The 17886-nt window shown below is 34.9% G+C and overlaps 2 protein-coding genes across 3 annotated transcripts; one reads left to right on the top strand and one right to left on the bottom strand.

Annotated features, from left to right (window-relative positions):
* Nucleotides 1-4465: 4465 nt before the first annotated feature.
* LOC123311411 (TBC1 domain family member 25) lies at nt 4466-9473 on the top strand. 2 transcript variants are annotated; one of them, XM_044895332.1, is made up of 7 exons: nt 4466-4682; nt 4741-4946; nt 5041-5230; nt 5285-5484; nt 5535-5804; nt 5878-6115; nt 6730-9473. In XM_044895332.1, exons 1-7 carry the CDS (start codon nt 4641-4643, stop codon nt 8599-8601), a joined length of 3018 nt encoding a protein of 1005 aa, XP_044751267.1. In that variant the 5' UTR covers nt 4466-4640; the 3' UTR covers nt 8602-9473. The 2 variants fall into 2 exon arrangements, with proteins under 2 accessions (XP_044751267.1, XP_044751266.1); XM_044895331.1 differs by having other exon boundaries at nt 5041-5484.
* Nucleotides 9474-11704: 2231 nt separating this feature from the next.
* LOC123310839 lies at nt 11705-17776 on the bottom strand. The gene is made up of 10 exons (XM_044894516.1): nt 17567-17776; nt 17076-17239; nt 16786-16903; nt 16582-16720; nt 16296-16514; nt 15358-15556; nt 15078-15299; nt 14716-14958; nt 12518-14504; nt 11705-11910 (listed from the first exon to the last, which is right to left on the bottom strand). The coding sequence occupies exons 2-10, from the start codon at nt 17136-17138 to the stop codon at nt 11849-11851; spliced, it is 3252 nt and encodes a 1083-aa protein (XP_044750451.1). The 5' UTR covers nt 17139-17239; nt 17567-17776; the 3' UTR covers nt 11705-11848.
* Nucleotides 17777-17886: the final 110 nt, after the last annotated feature.

Consider the following 17886-nt stretch of genomic DNA (forward strand, 5'->3'; position numbering starts at 1 on the left):
ATACATTTATTACAGCGAACCTGCAACTTCTCTCTAGACCTTTCAAAACAAAATGTTTCTTCGTGCTCTGCAAACCAGACCTCCACAGCTTTCATTGTATCCTCGTTGGAAGAAAATTTACGACCTTTTAAACTTTTTTTCAATTGAAGAAAGAGATGATAATCGGATGGAGCCAAATCTGGTGAATAAGGGGGTGTTCTAGTAATTCAAATCTTAAATCACGAATTTTTTTCATGGCAACATGAGATTTGTGTGCAGGGGCGTTGTCCTGCAAAAACATTACACATTTGTACAGCTTTCCGCGACTTTTCCCTTTAATTTTTTCCCGAAGAGTGGTCAGTAATGTCGAATAGTAATCTCCGGTTATTATTCTACCCTTATCCAAAAAATCAATCATGATTACTCCATGGCAATCCCAAAAAACTGAAGTAAGAACTTTTCCAGCTGATTTTTGGACACCAAACTTATTAGGTCTTGGAGAACCTGAGTGTCGCCATTCCATCGATTGTTGCTTTGTTTCTGGATCGTAGATATGTACCCTAGTCTCATCCATAGTAACAATTCGGTTCAAGAAGTTTACATCGTTTTCAAATCGAGCACAGATCGAACGAGATACTTCTACCCTTGACTGAATGGCATTTCTGTTTGTACTCCGAGGGATGTTGGTCGGATAGTTCGATTTAGATCGTGATATTTGATGATTTTTATATCGATGGTTGTTATATATCTGAAATAATTTAGATAAAAGAAAACAGCAATGAAATGTGAAGTTGGGATAATTTACGGAAAACCTGTGCATTCGCCATTTTGCAACTATAGCTCGACACAAGGAAATTGCCATTTCAATTCACTGATAACAATTAACAGTAGTCCTATCTTACACAGTTTTTATTTAAAAAAGATGACTCAGTTCGGAGTTCAGTGTTCATACAAAATCAAAATATGTACCACATCCTCGAATTAAAATTGTCAAGAAGAGAAACAACACTATGAATAACATTCGTTCCATATTTTCCATGCTTGATGGAAATCTTCTCGATTGAAATACAGTAAAATTCAGTTCAATTCGAAGAGTTCACATAATGACGAAACTTGGAATGTAGGACGAAAATGATCACGAATGAAAAGCCAATTATGAAATCCTACAAACCCCACTGAAGAACAATACCTTCGAACCCCCTAAAACTCATTTCATATCCCCGTTTACTCGGAACACGTCATCTATATGCTAAACACCAATCACATCCCCAAATACCGAAAATTACTTCCGTCCCAGACGGAAAATCCCAATTAAAGAATTCTGGGCAGAATATCCAGGAATCCCTTCCATGAGGATTCTCCCCACGTAATTAGAGAATCGATCAGGGGAAAATTCATTAGTTTCTCAAAGTATTACCGGATAGTTTGAAGGGATCCGCTGTGGCTCACGTCTGTGAGCGTAGAAAAAGAATACGAAAAAAATTTCATTAAAATAGCTGGAAACTTGTCTGCGACTAGGAAGGTGCTGCGCTGAAATTCAGAATGCGGTTCGAGATAAGTATTATTAGGGAAACAACCTAATGGATAGAATTTTTTGAACAAATAGCATTCAGAGAAATATGAAATAATCTACCACCATCAGTCGTGATGGTGAATCCTTGTTTTTTTATAAGCGGCTTCAAATGAACGATTAATCATTTAAAAACTACCTTTCCAGGGTTGGAAAGCGATAATTTCAGGAAAAACTCTTTTTACTACAGTTCACAGTAGTTGTGTTTTCTTTTATCGATAGATATAAAATTTTGTGATATTTTTTGACAATTGTGCACTTATTGAAAATGCTTGTACTTATTTTTAACTGAAAAGAAATAATTCCTTCTTAGTTTTGCCAGAATCTATAAAATTCTGTTGAAGATAGGCATCTTTAGTGTGAATTCCAGTTGTATTTGGTGGTATAATTTCCTATTCAGTCATTGGGCCAATAAGAACTGAAAATAGTTGAAATAACTATAACTGTGAGAAAGTTCTTAAAACATCAGCTTCGTACAAGTTTTTCCCCCGTTTTTGAGTTGAATGAAAAACAGATCTTCACGATAATGACATGCATAGTCACAGAGTGGTTAGCCAAATCGCATTATTTTTATGTCTCATCTTCAGTGTTGAGATATTGCTTCTGACTACTGACTACCTCACCTTATTGTATATCAAACTCTTTCGTTTTTGAAAATAAGGAGCATCGACTGATATTACCCAAAATTCCAAATGTGGTAACACTGATTGCAGTGCTAGATATCCATCTAGTTCATGGAAAATGTTAATGTCTCCCTATATTTCTTATTTATTTATTATTGTTTAAAAACATGCCCTTCTACATACATTTTTCTTATTTTTCAAACGAAAGTGTATTGGAGGAAAAAATCCTGATTAATTTCTCCCAAATAATTCTTTGATAAATCGAAAGGGTGTAGGGCATTTTCATTTCCATTTCAATATCTAGTATTCTCGAAGAATTTTTCATTGACCATTTTCCCCATGCGAACTACATCCCAGAACATGCCTAAACACAAAAAAGAGCACTTATTCGAAATACAACATACTTTGAAACTTCTGCGGACCTCCGTGATAGCACGAAGCACGTTGTATTTCACCCCTCCAAAGCGGGAAATCAGCTGGGAAAGCGTCACCCTCAGGAAGTCGCGCGCGGCGTACTGGCTTTGTTGCGGAAAATCTACCGGTTATATAGACGTATTGCGCCCTTTTCCTATTGCGCGCGCTAGGTTTCGTGTTATTGTCCTCGCACATTGGGGCAGGGGACAGTTGAAAAGGGTCCGATCTCAATCACTCCGGGAAAAATCCAGATGAAAAGTGAAGAAAGCTGGGCTTTCCTGGGGAAATATACTGATGGAGGCTGGTGTCGGAAAACTTTGATTACACTGGGGAACAATTTGTAGTACAATTTCTGTAGAGTCCGATCTTGGAGTTGTTGTACAGTTGAAGGGGCAAGGTGATTTAAAAACAGGGGTTAGTTTTCTCCTACTAAGCCAACCTCACTACACTTTGGGCTATTCCTCCTCATCTGTAGATCTTATTTTTTTCTATCAGATCTGCCAACATTACTGCTACAATTTGTGGAGAACCTAACGTCTAATTACAAATACAGGGTGAGTCTTTGACTCGTACAAATATTTTAACAGTAGATTCTCTAGGTCAACAGGAACACTTTTTTTAATATCTTTTCCGAATCGGCTCGATTTAAAAGGTACAGAAAATATCAGATATATTATACCAATTCGAAAAATTTGGTACTTTGACCGAATGCCAATCTTTTTGAAGGATTCGCAACGTTTCACTTACATCTTCGATGATTTTTCTGGGAAATACGCATGTCAAAATTTGACCTACGAAAAAAAATTCCCAAAAAGATGGAGTCAGTTGAAAATTCGTCAAGATTGAATGGTTGCACCTAGACAGATGAAATTCTCAGATTTGTTATTAGAAGAGTTGCTCTTTCAGAATATGTCTCACATTTTTATCTACGGTTACTTTTATTGACAGATCAACGACTCGAAAGCTGACCTTCGAAAAATCCTGAAAAAGATGGTTTCAGTTCAAAATTCGTCAAGACCGATCGGTTACACCTAGACGGATGAAATTCTCCGATTTATTACTAGAAGAGTTGCTCTTTCAGAATATGTATCACATTTTCATCTGCGGTTACTTTTATTAAGAGATAAACGACTCGAAAGCTGACCTTCGAAAAATCCTGAAAAAGATGGGTTCAGTTAAAAATTCGTCAAGACTGAACGGTTGCACCTAGACGGATGAAATTCTCAGATTTATTACTAGAAGGGTTGCTTTTTAGGATATGTATCACATTTTCATTTACGATGATTTTTCTGGGAGATACGCGTCCTAAACTTCCCATATAAAGATGAAGTCAATTGTAAATTCGGCAAGATCGAACGGTTGCACAGAGCTGGATGAAATTTCGAGATTTATTAGTACAAAAGTTGCTCTTCGAAAACTTGAAGGAAATATTTTTTCGAAAATCGGAAAATGATTTTATTTCCCCCTTCCAATATGAATAAGTTTCAAAGTAGTTTTCTTTCAAGCATATAGCATATGATACAATATTACAAATATATACCTCAAATACCTTCAAATATAAAATTTTGTCCTCTCCAAAATCAGATTGAACTTCGTGAAATCACTCTGTATAGTAGTTTCCACAATTCTTTTTATACTTGCATAGCATTATCAAGGTTGTCAAGTATTAATTTTTTTCTTGATAGAGACTATAATTTTTTCTCACGTCAATCGTGAAATTTCTTCCATTAATTCCAGGAAAATTTACACGGGACATTCTGTATAAATATTTTTTACCTATTTTTCTTGTGTTGGTAATATAGATACACTCTATATACGGTTGGCACCTTTGACATTCAAAGGTAAATTATTTATCAGCTGTAATCTTTCAGTTTTTGACATTTGTTGTCAAAACAGTTGTCACTGTTGTCGGTTTACGTCGTGTCCATCCAAGGAAATTGAAAACCACTCATACATAGCAAAAATTATGGTCAAATTCAGAAAAAAGTACCCCCTTTCGAGTGCCTGAGTTACGCTGTACCCAATGTTTTTTGAGAATCTTCATTGATCCCGAAATGTTTGGTTTTAGTCGCGAAGCAATCAGAGTTAAAGTAAAAGTGAGTATTATTGTATTTGTTTTTCCCTATAATTTTCTAAACATTATTATGTTCTCAGAAATGCGAGGGTTCCTTGCCTGTAGAATTCAGGAAATTCAGCGTAGACCCCCAAATAACTTCATTCGAAGTTCTTCAGAGTATTCTCGCCAAAGCATTCGATTTAAAGGGAGATTTTGCAATATGTTACCGCATAGATGACGGATTTGATAATGGAATTTATATGCCGCTGGTATCTGACTGGGATTTGGACGCAGCATTTTTGAAGTGAGTGAATTACAAAGTTGAATTATTGATTTACCGAAAGTGAATAAATATAATGAACATAAATCCTAATTGTAGTCTAACTTTTCATTTCTAGGGCTCAAAACATATCCTTAGTATCTAAAACTGAACCATGCTTATGTCTTCGAGTGGATCTGAAGCCATTTGAGGAGTGTTCAGATGACTTTGAGATCAGGCAGCCTGTTGCTGCTCAAAATCGTATCAAACCCTTGGTTCCTCTTCAAGAAATCAAGCAACAACCTAGATTACATGGAATTTTCAACCAGGTTTATATTAATGAATTCTGGTATAAATTGCATGTAACATTATGTGATTTCAAGGTTGGAAAAACTATCAATTTGATGCAACGTGCTTTTAACTTCGGTGAAGATGTTGGAAATAATACTTCTCTACAATATATCCCAAAAGCACCATTGTCTGATGCAGAATTTCGGAGGTATCTTGATCCAGTTGGTCAAATAATAAATGCCAAGGAATTGAGATCATGTATTTATTTTGGGGGTATTGAACCTAGCCTAAGGTAAGTGGAATCATTTTAAATACTAAGAAGTTACTAATTTCTTTTTACAGAAAAGTTGTTTGGAAGCATCTCCTCAATGTCTACCCAAAAGGAATGACTGGCAAAGAAAGAATGGACTACATTAAGAAGAAAGCTTTAGAGTATTATTCTTTGAGAGAAATTTGGAAAACTGCCATAGCTCAAGGATCGGTGGATGGTGAATTGGCTTATACAACTGGAATGGTAAAAAAAGACGTTCTGAGAACTGATAGGCATCATGAATTTTATGCTGGCAATGATGACAATCAGAACATTGCATCACTCTTCAATATTCTCACAACGTAAGTTCAAAATTTCTAGAGAATGCCCTGTTTTCCTTCAACTAAAACTTGTTAACAAAATCCATTGTTTCAGATATGCTCTGAATCATCCAAAAGTAAGCTATTGCCAAGGTATGAGTGACCTTGCATCACCGTTATTGGTGACAATGAATGATGAAGCCCATGCCTACATTTGCTTTTGTGCTCTTATGGAAAGACTGTCAACAAATTTTATGATAGATGGTATAGCTATGACCCAAAAATTCACTCATCTGTCTGAAGCAATCATGTATTATGATCCTGAGTTCTACAATTACCTTAAAATGCATCAGGTGAGTCTTAATTTAATCTTTATGAATTTTTTCAGCAAGGGAGATTATTCATTGGATTTATGTACATTGCTATTTTAACGCATTTTTTTCTCCGTGCTAGGTTTCTGCTGTTTGTGCAGTTGCAATTTTTTCTCTATTCAGTATGGCTCTCAAGATATTTCATGCAATTTATAAATAAGCCAGCACATTTTTGAAAATTATGATTTTTGTTTTCCTGTTTGAATTTTTGTGTAAGTCCCCCCTTGAAAGTGGAGAAAAAAGTAATTCAGCACTTTCGTACGTTTCTTCATGAAAATAAGTAGATAAAGAATTTTATTGATAAGTGATGGACTGGCTCATTTCATACATTTTGTGGAATATCTTGAGAACCATATCAAACAAAGAAAAATTTAAATAGCACATTTTTCAGCACAAAATTGTATTTTTTTCAAATTGAAATGTGCTGGACCAGCTGCTCACACATGATTTTGCAATATGCAAATCAGAATTCCATTTTGAAATAATATCAAATTTTACAACCTGCTTGTAGTATCGAATTTTTATGACTTCTATGAAGAAAAAAGTAATAAATGTATGGGAACCTTAAAGTATGTATAGTATGACTGAATTTCCAGGCAGATGATTTACTATTTTGTTACCGATGGCTCCTTTTGGAGATGAAGAGGGAATTTGCATTTGAGGACTCATTACGTATGCTGGAAGTATTATGGAGTTCTCTACCAGCTGATCCTCCTGCGGTTGAATTGAAATTGTTTGATGTTAAGTTTCAACTAACCCCATTGAGTACTCCTCCGATAAGTCCTTTAGTCAAAACTCCCCGTGAGAATGCCTACTCCAAAGTTTGCGCTATAAGAAGGCGTAGTTCCTCCATGTCATTGAACAGTTTCAAAAATAAGAGAAAACTAGATAAAGTTAAACGATTGAATCAAAGCCTTGATGAAATGCTGACAAAATCCAAAAACTTGAGTGAGATCAAACCCAAACAGCAAAGCTTAGACGATGCTGCCTTATCCATTAGAATTAAGGAAAATTCACCAAAAAAATCAAGAACACCAAAATCTCCTAAAACACCAAAACCTAGTGAAACCTCTCCAGTATTAGAAGGCTCAAATGAAGTGGGTTCTGAAGCATTGAACCACCTGACTAAACCTGAACCGAGGGCAAGATCTGTCTCACCCTTAGAACAAAAATCTGATTCTGCTGTAATTTTAAATAACCATATAAATACCTATAAGACAAACACTAAAGTTCGCAGTTCCAGTTTGTCTTCCAGTATGAGTAGTTTGAATAAAAATAAGAAAAAGGGAGGGAACCACTTCAGAGAGCTCAAAGCAAAAATTGCGACATCGAAAATATTCTGCTCTTTAGATCAACTTGAATCTTGTCATGCCAAGGAGGAATCCGAAAATAAACCTCCTAAATTGATAAAAAATTTCAACGAGTTCCTTCATTTCGCTACAGTCAACAAAAATAAAATATCAGATAAAATTTCCAAAATTGGTAATGACAATAGTGTAGATAACCCAAAAATCACGCTCACTAAATCAAGTCTTGACGATTCCGATGCATCAAGTATAGATCAAAACTCATCAAATTTTTCGAAATCAAGATGTATGTCAACAACATCTTGTAGTGGAGATGACACGTTTGAAGATTACAGCCCAGATGAATATTTTCCACTCACCACATCCGTGACTAGGGAGTTGAGGTTAGAAATGGATAATCTGGATAGAAAAGTTTTTGGGGATCATTTCAATGATCGTTTAATAGATTCATCGCCAAGTGAATGCAGTAGCGATTATAAGACAGAAAAAGAAACAGAAGAGGTCAATCATATCACTAATAAGGTCAAAGACATTCAATTAGAAAAGGCTGAAGAGATTCTTGAGAATAAAAGGTGTGATGATGTCTTCATTTGGGAAAATCCTTTACACCAATCTAGTCCCAGTTCGCAAAAACTACCTTCCTGTGAAATCCCCAAATCTGAGTTAGATTTGAATTCTGAAATTCCTAGTATAGTTAATGAAGTATCTGCTTCGAAAACCGTCACTCCTATCAGAATTGTAAATTACACTCAATCTTCAAACAATGTTACCAAAATACAGTCTGTACCCATAGAACCAAGTGTAGGAGCTTCTCCTGAGGAACCTCCACAGTGTTTAAGCATTGAAAATATAATTAAAGTTAACGGTGCAGATATGACCAATTCCTGTGAGGAAGTAACGGAAAATGCAAAGAGTGCGATTCTTCCTCCCCCTGATGAGTTTGGAGGAGGTAATCCATTTTTGATGTTTTTATGTATCACAGTATTGCTTCAGCATAGGGATCATATTATAGAGAAAGGTATGGACTACAACGAGATGGCCATGCATTTCGATAAAATGATCAGGAGGCATAATGTTATTTCAGTTCTGAATCAGGCTAGGCAAATGTATGGGAGTTACATGAAAAAGCAGAGTTTGATGTTGGGATATCATAAGACTTAATTTTAAAACTCGTACTTATTGTTTACAATATTATTCTTGTAACTGTGATATTTTAATTTATTCCCCAAGGTTCCAAATAACAGTTTTCTATTGGATAATGAGATTGATTTATTTATTTATGATTTAGGCCAATTATAACTCTTGGCTGAGATTTGACTAAACAGCACATCAATAATTAAGGATGGAAATACTAGGAAAAATATTCGATATAAGTCTTCTTCAAAATGACTTGCTCTATGTTGGGTTGAAATGGACAGACTTTTCCTGTTTCTTCTCTTTCAATAATTACTGTTTTAAAGTGTTATTCTTAAAAGTAACATTCTTAACTTTTCGTCATTCTGAGATTAATATATAATGTAAGACATGTAAACTTCGTGTTCTTTGTAAAATCGATATCAGAATGTCAATTAGGTAGTTATGTTAATGGTAATTAATAATGCTCAACAGTGACTTTTTGAATCCGTCTGGTTCAGCCCAAACACTAGCAGTTTTAGGATCTCAAATGAGATTTGTTGGAATAAGGCTTACAATTCTTAGTATAAATTTTTAAGTTATTATATACGATATTTTTTCGATGAAATATAATTTTTAGAAGATTTGAAAACATTGTAAATATTTCCAATCATTTTATAGAAATTTGGGAAATAATATTTATCTTTTCATTTGTCCAGATGCTACATCATCTGATAAAACCACTCTTGAATGCACTTATTTATTTTAGGTGAAAGCACAAATATTCCACTAGCAATATTATTTTATTTGTGTTGAGTAATTTTTACATTACTTTTAGTTTACTAGAGGTTATAGGACAGAGATAACCTATATTCTGTTATTTATGTTGACTAAAATAAAGTCTCATTTTTAATGCATCATCATAGTCTTTCATTTAATGATTCAATTATGTACTTGGTAATCGACTTCTGAGTGTGGTGTATTTTCAAGCACATTAGATGTTGCAAGCTTTACACTAGGATTTACAAATGGATGAAAGAAATAACTAATTTTTCCCATCAGGAGGCAGTTCCATTTGCTACTCTTCTAATTTGGAACACCCAATTATCTTTATCCTCTTAAAATGTTCAGGAGTGATAAAGTTTCAATTCTTTCTTGTAATTAAGGAGTAAAACACAAATACAATAGAAAAATATATATTATTCATACTGATAATATTTGATAATGTATAATTGTTTATATAAGCCTACATTTATGTATTATTTAGAGTCAATTGTACCTAATTCACAGTCTTTGGTGTTAGGATGAAGAAAATTCTTTACAACAGTTTGTAGGTTGCATCTTGCACTTCGCTCCTCTTGTAATTGTTGAGATAGAGTTGCTACATTACATTCTAAGATATTCACTTTGCTTTGGAGCAGCTGGATGGACTCTATAAGGGTCCTGTTTGGATCCAATTTTGTTCCATTCAGAAGATTCACTGCAAATTATGCACAAGAATGTTAATATCAACATAAAAATGTTGACGAATCACAACAAAAATAGCGGGGGAAGGTACGATCAGGCTAAAAGGAATACGGCAGCCTGTACTTCAAAAATGACAATGCATGTTCATTACTCATATATTTATATACATAAAAACTTTTACATACATCTGAAATAGTTATATAAAAATAGATAAATTACAAACATCTAACTATCAAAGGTAAGGCACATTATCAAGCACACCATGGTAAGTAAAACAAATTTAGCATCTTCAATGATTGACTGATACGTTCTCATATACTTGTTCTCATGCAGGAAACGATATCGAATTGTAAATGCCATAAAAGACGATCGATAAGCATCAACAAATAATAATCTACTTGCTGTCCAGTGTTTGGTTTGAAAACTTTTTATTTTTAGTCGCGGATCATGAAAAATTACTGGTGATGACTCCATTTTTTCAATCTATATTGCTAAGGATTGAAACATGTGGAACCAAGTAAATAACGATATTCATAAAATGACGCAAAACGTAACTGAGTTATTTTGTTGTTATTGTACGTAGGGAAATACCCTCAATTTAAATGGGTAACCCTGTATTCTTTTGGAAATTTCATAAGGCTTTAACATTTCGAATTCGTACATACTAAGTTTAATGGAGATAATTTGAAAAATAATTTCTTCCCGTAGCAAGTGATCAATTCGATAGCACTTATGAAGTTATCGAGAAACGATTATTTGAAAGCGTTTTCGCACTAACTGATTGTTCTTAGTCGATTTTAAAAACTTTCAACCCCTGTCTCACGCCAAAAATGTTATAATCTTTCCACCTACTCTAAATATAATGCAGCAGTCTGCGCTAGTTTCAAAGAAACACCCCTACGTGAAGCAAAGCCCGCGCTTATCGATATTTGTGAGATTGGGTTCTGACTCGCGAACTAAAAGTGCAAGAGAACAACTATTGCTGAGTCGTTCACTCCAAATGCTGAGTTTTTCGCAGCTGCCTAACTACGAAGGAACCGCAGCACCATGTGGTGGCTCTAGGTGCGTGCGGCCTGTAGTTACGCGGCTGCAAAGGTTGCTGAGTTATTTGCGTTGAAGACGAAGAACGGCCTAGATTCAGGCTGGTCCTGTTTGCGCGTGCAAGTTTATCATGCATTTGTACGTTACCACCAGTCAAAAGGTCCACTGCGAATCGAGGTTCACGACACAAACGAGATGAAACAGAAGAAAGTTTAGGAATGTCGACAGTTCACAAGAAAAAGGTGGGACTAATGATTGGAGAGCATTTTATGTACTTCGTATCAAAATCAATACACGTTATTTTCACCAAAACTAAAAAATTTTCATTTTGCACAATTATGAAGGGAAATACCGATTTGAAGAAAAGTGTATTACAAAAACTATATTTGCAAAAAAGTTAGACAGAAATTTTTTAACCAAAGCTACTTATTAAAATTATTTATGAACCACGAATACAGATTTGGCCAAAAGCAAAATGGCAGTTTTGCTCAACAATCTACTGAAGATCCACCCTTTTCAACAGAAAAAAAGGATTAATGTTGTACTTTGAAACTCACCTGAATTCACAGTGTTTCTGGGCTTTACCATGCAATAAGCATTTATCACATCTAGTATCAGGCTGTCTTCGTTGAATGAGAAATGTTTATTGTGCGATCTGTTATACAGTCCGTTTACCGTGCTACCTCTTGCTAAGCAAAGGCGCAAAGGTGGAGATGGTCTTAGACAACAAGCTGACCAGCATCTATGGTTGCTTAGGTTACCATGGGGCGGGGGTGTTGGCGTGTGCCTATTGTTTGTTTTTCCTGTTTGGCGATTGGGGATGCTTGACGCTGCTACTAGTGGAGACATCTGCAATTGAAATAATGGATCATAAATACCAGTGAGGGAAATTCATATCTATGAAGAACAATAATCACACTTCCACGAAATAATCGCAGTTATAGCAGATTACATATCAAAAATCATTATACAGAAGAAAGTTGACAAAAATTGATAAACTCTCTATTGAACCTCAAACTTGCAAGTGAGAAGTATGATCTGAATAGAGCTTAATATTTGAGATAATTTTATATTGTCATTATTTTTCAACCGATCATTTTCAGGTTTATGGTTGGTAATTGAATGACGCATCTGATTACAAAACAATTAAATAAGTCGAGTTTATATTACTCCACTGTTTCACAGTGAAATGAAATTAATACTAGTAGATAACTTAAAGCAAATTTAAAACACAAAAAAGAATAAAAAAGGTTCAAATCTATCTGATAATCCAATAATCATTATTATATTGAAGCAAACACAGTTACATATTTTAGTTGTTACATCAATTTTATGTGAATCACTTCAAGGAATTTTCATTAAATTGTTAAGACAGGCAAGGGCAAAAGCACTGTTAAGACATGTTAGCACTTTTTCAATCTAAAGAAGCATATCATCACACAACAAACGCCCTTGCCTGTAGTTGGCGATCGAGTGTCCATATAAATTCCCTTAACAACTTCAGCAGGTATCTTTGCCTTCAACCACCAATGGGCATATAGACCAGACGAATACAGCATAGGCGTACCATCCTCATCCAGCTCTACCTTCGCCAATTCAGCCTCTGGATCCAGAAGATTACCGGTAGATCTGGACTTGACGCTCAACGAATCTCTTTTCGAAGTGCAACTTTCTCGGCTGTTTCTAGTATTGATTTCAACACTATTGGAATGAATTCTAGACGGAGATCCTTCGGTACATAGATTAATGCTAGTTGTGACGGATTTTCTGAGACTATCATGAGATCCGGTAGGTGTATTTTCAGAGATGGAGGTCTGACAAGAAGTCCTAGGCGTCGAACCAAAAGGAGACATGCAAGGACACTGCAATTCAAAATCAGCGGCATCGAATTCAGTGGGCGACATCACGTTCCTCGCATCTGAATTCAACATGGAGAAATCGCTGTACTTCTGAAACAGATTGTGCATTTCCGAACTGCAGAGTCCATCGTTGGAACAAGTTGGCAAATCGTTGAGATTGGAAAGATCGGGGGATAGCATCGTGCAACTTCGTGCCATGCCAGAATCCGAAGAGCGTGGACTATGAAGACCGTCTATGCAAAACTCGCACAAAGAACCTTGACCAGTAGAGCTTGTTTTGGAATTTCCGAACTTGTTTGATGACATCTGTAGAAATTGGGTACTTATACATCGCCTCATTTTCTCCTTGGATGCGTAATTGTTCGAACTTGGATTTATTTGAACGCTAGATCTCCGTTTGGGCTTGTCCGAATTTATACTGTGCGTCCTGAAACCGACGTTTTTCATAGACAGACTTAGAGATGGCTCTACTTTATCAGATGCCGATTCAGTTTCATTCTGGAACATCGAAGGTGGAGCTACTACAGACTTGGACGTGCTTACATTGCGATTACTCTGACTTCGTCTTAAGCTTCTATGTTCATCAACCTCTATGTCACACTGATCGAAATTGTATAGGAGTTCAGCTACCATTGGGTCCGGTAAAGGTATGGTATTCACAGGCAGCTCCAAGCTAGAGGAATGTGTAGTTGTACTTGAGGCTTCCGAAATCCTCTCGGTAGTATTATTATTATTATTTCCAGGGTAAGTGAGATTGTTATCACTGTTACTATATGAAGGAATTGGAATAAAAGTCATACTGCATTGATTGAACTTATTCCCCACCATTTTCGTGGGACAACTTTGCCTGATAGAGGGAAAATATACTTGAGGTGCTTTTAAATCGTTCCCAATTTCCAAGCTTGCTTTTAAATTGGTGAGATCATGAAAAGCCGTCTTTTCTTTCGACAAATACATTGAGCTTGCATCAGAATTCTCTGAATCCTGCTTGTTCAGTCGGATTTTAGCCATTGAAGTGAGAAGAATACTTTGTTTTTTATCTGTATCTTCGACCATCTTAGGCTCAGGTGTGGGTTCACCATAATCAACAAAACTCTCAAAACGCGTTTCGGAGTTAGCTGTAGAACCAGTTTGGGGGTTGTAATACCGTATATAACCAAAAGGGTTACTAGAACTACCATCGGAACTATCGTCGTCTGAGGATGATTTTTGAAACGATTTTTTAACTCTCCTATTTCTTTTATTTTTTAAATTATCACTTTCACTACTAGAATCCTCGTCACTATCACACTTAATTATACTGTCTCTACAATGTACATCTTTGGTAAATATCACACATTCGGTTCGGTGGTGTCGAATCTTCACCAAGTTCAGATTGAATTTATTGAGGTATTCTGGATATAGTAATTTTTTTAAAAGACTTCTATTAATCTGCTTTTCTTTCACGAGTTTTCGGAAATAACGAGTTAAAGAGGCGAAGGGAGCTGCTGAGGGGTAGTCTTCAGGAGGTAGTAACAACTCATAGTCTATTTTGGGTCTGAAATTCACTACAGAGGAACGGTTGCAATACCCACGTAGATTCAGCTATTTGAGAAGAAATATATTTCAGCATGAAGAATTTGTTAATTATTTAGAACTATTGCTACACATGAAAAAGATTTATGCAAAAATGTTTTCAAAGAGTAATATAGGGATTGACTTATTATGTTGACAAGATAAATCCATATGTTCTACCAGAAATAGAAAATTTAATTTGGATGTATAATGTCCATTCTACTAAATGAAATTTACTTACATGTGGAGGGGGTTGAGGGACAAAGTGAGCCTGGGAAGGTGATGCTTTTGGGTTGAGTTCACTAGTACTAGAATTTTTTGGCAGTTGTTTTTTGAGCAGTTCCACCCAGTAGTTCGCCTCATCCTTACTCTGACAAACAGCAATCTTTTTCTCAGTCATACTTGTGCTTATCTCGAAAGCATTCTTATACTGATCACTATCTGGTAGTCTTGTTACTGACAAACCAGACAAAGGTAATTTTCCCTGAAAACATTGCACTGGTCATTGGAACAAACTTGTCATCACCACAAAACCACATTCTTCGATAACTAGCAATAACTGATTATTGTATGCATATTAAAGAGTACATTTAACTCACATACCTCATAGATGAAAGCACTCAATCTATGACTAACAGACAAAATCAAAAGGCAGGATGGAAAAAGTACAAAATACTTGTCATTGTGTTGGGGTCCAACAGCAACAGACCCCATATAAATAATTTCTCCAAAGGTTAATAAACTTGGTCCTTCCCAGTTTCGTATAGGGCCCGTTAATACTTGAAGTTCCAATTCTTTTTGCCTTCTTGTAGCGGCGCATGTGGACTGTTGAAGGTACACAGATTTGTAATAATTAATTGAAGTTGATACAGCGCAAACTTACGGCTATATCTTTGAATATTGCGACAGATCTTTGAGTATCTCCTCTGTCTGAGTGAAATTCTTCGATATGCCTCTCAAGTTCTTGCAACATTCCCGCGTATTTTTCGAGTCTTCTGAAAGGTTTACTCAGCATTGTTGTGAGAACAAGCACTCCTGGGCTTGTGGCACCTTTGGATTCCATATATTTTGTGAGTTCATCTCTGTAAGCATTATTCAAGAATTGGAACAATGACAAAGCTACTGAAATACCCTTTCAATGTAGGTACCTATCATATGCTTTCTAGAGAACATTTTCATAGGAACAAGAGTGTTATCATTCTGCCAAAATGTCTATTTTTCTGAAGAGGAAAACTGTATCACACAGTTGGGTTTATTATTGATAAAAAATTTGTGCTCGAATCATTGAGTATTCCGGCAACAACTGGCAAAATTTCACATCACCAGATTTGAAATTGCCAACTGTAGCGTATCCACAACAATTTCTTTGAAAATTTTAATAACTCGAAAACTGTGTAAATTTTTTTCGGAATTTTTTTTTTTCCAAATGAAAAGGTGCGCCTAACAAGGGCGCCAAAGCTCCTGACTTAAAGCAGGTACTTTCCCCTTTAGTTTATTATTGGTATATTGAATTTATCATTTCAATATTCATATTCATACATGAAATATGCTAATAAATTTAGATTCGACTTCATTGGATATTGGATTCATAATTGGAAAGATTAAAAATAAATTAAATATTTGACCTGCTTTCCTAAGCCAACACAAACACAAGTAGGTATAAGATGGGAACAGATGACACTAGGTGGCAACTGAAGCTTGATTCTGAAGAAATGATAATCATTGACAAAAATATGAATTATGCAAAACTGTACATCATTCAGGTGATGAAATCAAGCTTGAAAAAGTACAAAACAAGGTAGAAATTTCAAATCAACTCACTTATATTTATCTAATATACAAACAGCCCTGGGATGTAAAGAGCAATATGTTTGATGAACATTTTTTATTTTTGGTGCCCAATTGAGAAATAGTTTACCAACTTTTTGATCATTTCCAGGCTTCGACTCTTCTTTTTCTAATAAATTCAATAGCATTTGGTGTGTTTCTAATACTTCATTGATATTACTGGTCAATTGTTTATATTCATCTCCTGATAATCTGTGGAAGGAACAGAGGATTTATATTTGAAATGACCTATTTAATTATTGTTTTATGAGGTACTTACAATGAATTTTTTTCTAAGGGTTGTAAAAAATTTGTAACAAGTCCTTCCAGTTCAGTTACATGAGCTTTTTCTGAATCTATTAAATCCCTCAAAACAACACTTTTATACTGAGTATTTTGTGCTTTTGGTTTTGGAGCATCTATTAAAATAGAATGTAACCAATATAAATGTACAAAACATCAATTCAAACAAAAAATTACTTACCAGCACATTCGAACACATAATTACTAGGGAACCAACCAGTTTGACCATTCAAAGTTCCTTCCCACCATCCCTCATCTTTTTGGGTGACAGTTATTATATCCCCTTTCTTGAAACAAAGCTGAAACAAAACATGTATTTATGTTAGCGAGACATGAATTGAATATATAGACAACAGGTCAATCAATAATGGTAACTTTAAAACAGGATTTTGTGGTTTTTTTATGTTTTCAACCAAGTAATAATGTTATCTTCTGTGAATTAAAGAATAATTATAATTTGTTTTTACTTACTTCATCGTTATTGGTTCCTTTGAATGAGAATATAGCTTGAACTACAATAGGTTCGGAAGCCATATTCTTCTCCCATTAATCCAGAATTCTGGTTAATTTCAATGAAACTACATATAAATTAGCGATGGGAAAATCAGATTAAATTGATATCACAGTTTTGGGACCTAAAAAGGAGAACGCATTATGCATACTCTACTCATAAGTCTAGAAATGATTTGAGGAAAAATAATTTTCAAATGCTGTCACATTCTTGGCACATAGTTCATTTTGAGGATATTTTTGGCTTTGGTCCAAATTTACATAGACACTTTCATTTTATTGGAGCTGGTCATATCGTATGTACGATGAATGCAATCAAATACTGAAGAGTATTCCAATATTTATGAAATTTTATATTTCATTTCAAAAATCATAAGGAATGAAAAATTTAAATGTTGATAGTATTAGATGTTTTTATGCAAATTATGTCCTCAAAAGATTATCAAACTTACATTATACAGTGATGGTACTAAATTAGAAAAAATATCCTCTTATGTATTTATAATTAGAAATACACAAAATAATTACAAGTTCGTTGTCATATTTGACAACTAAAAGTAACCTTAAAATCTGTTTATTTTTTCAAATATCTTTGATTTTTTTGTATTTGTTGACTGAAAGTTATGAATTATAAGAGAAGAAACATAATTTCGATATGTTTTAGATATTATCCTGAAATATATGTAATTCTTACCACATCTTTCCCATCATGATTTATCCCAAAGAAAAAGAGAAACGGAGAAACGTCACATTCTTTTCATTAACCTAAGAT

This window comes from Coccinella septempunctata, chromosome 4 (genome assembly GCF_907165205.1).
Source record: "Coccinella septempunctata chromosome 4, icCocSept1.1, whole genome shotgun sequence".
Taxonomy (NCBI): Eukaryota; Metazoa; Arthropoda; class Insecta; order Coleoptera; family Coccinellidae; genus Coccinella; species Coccinella septempunctata.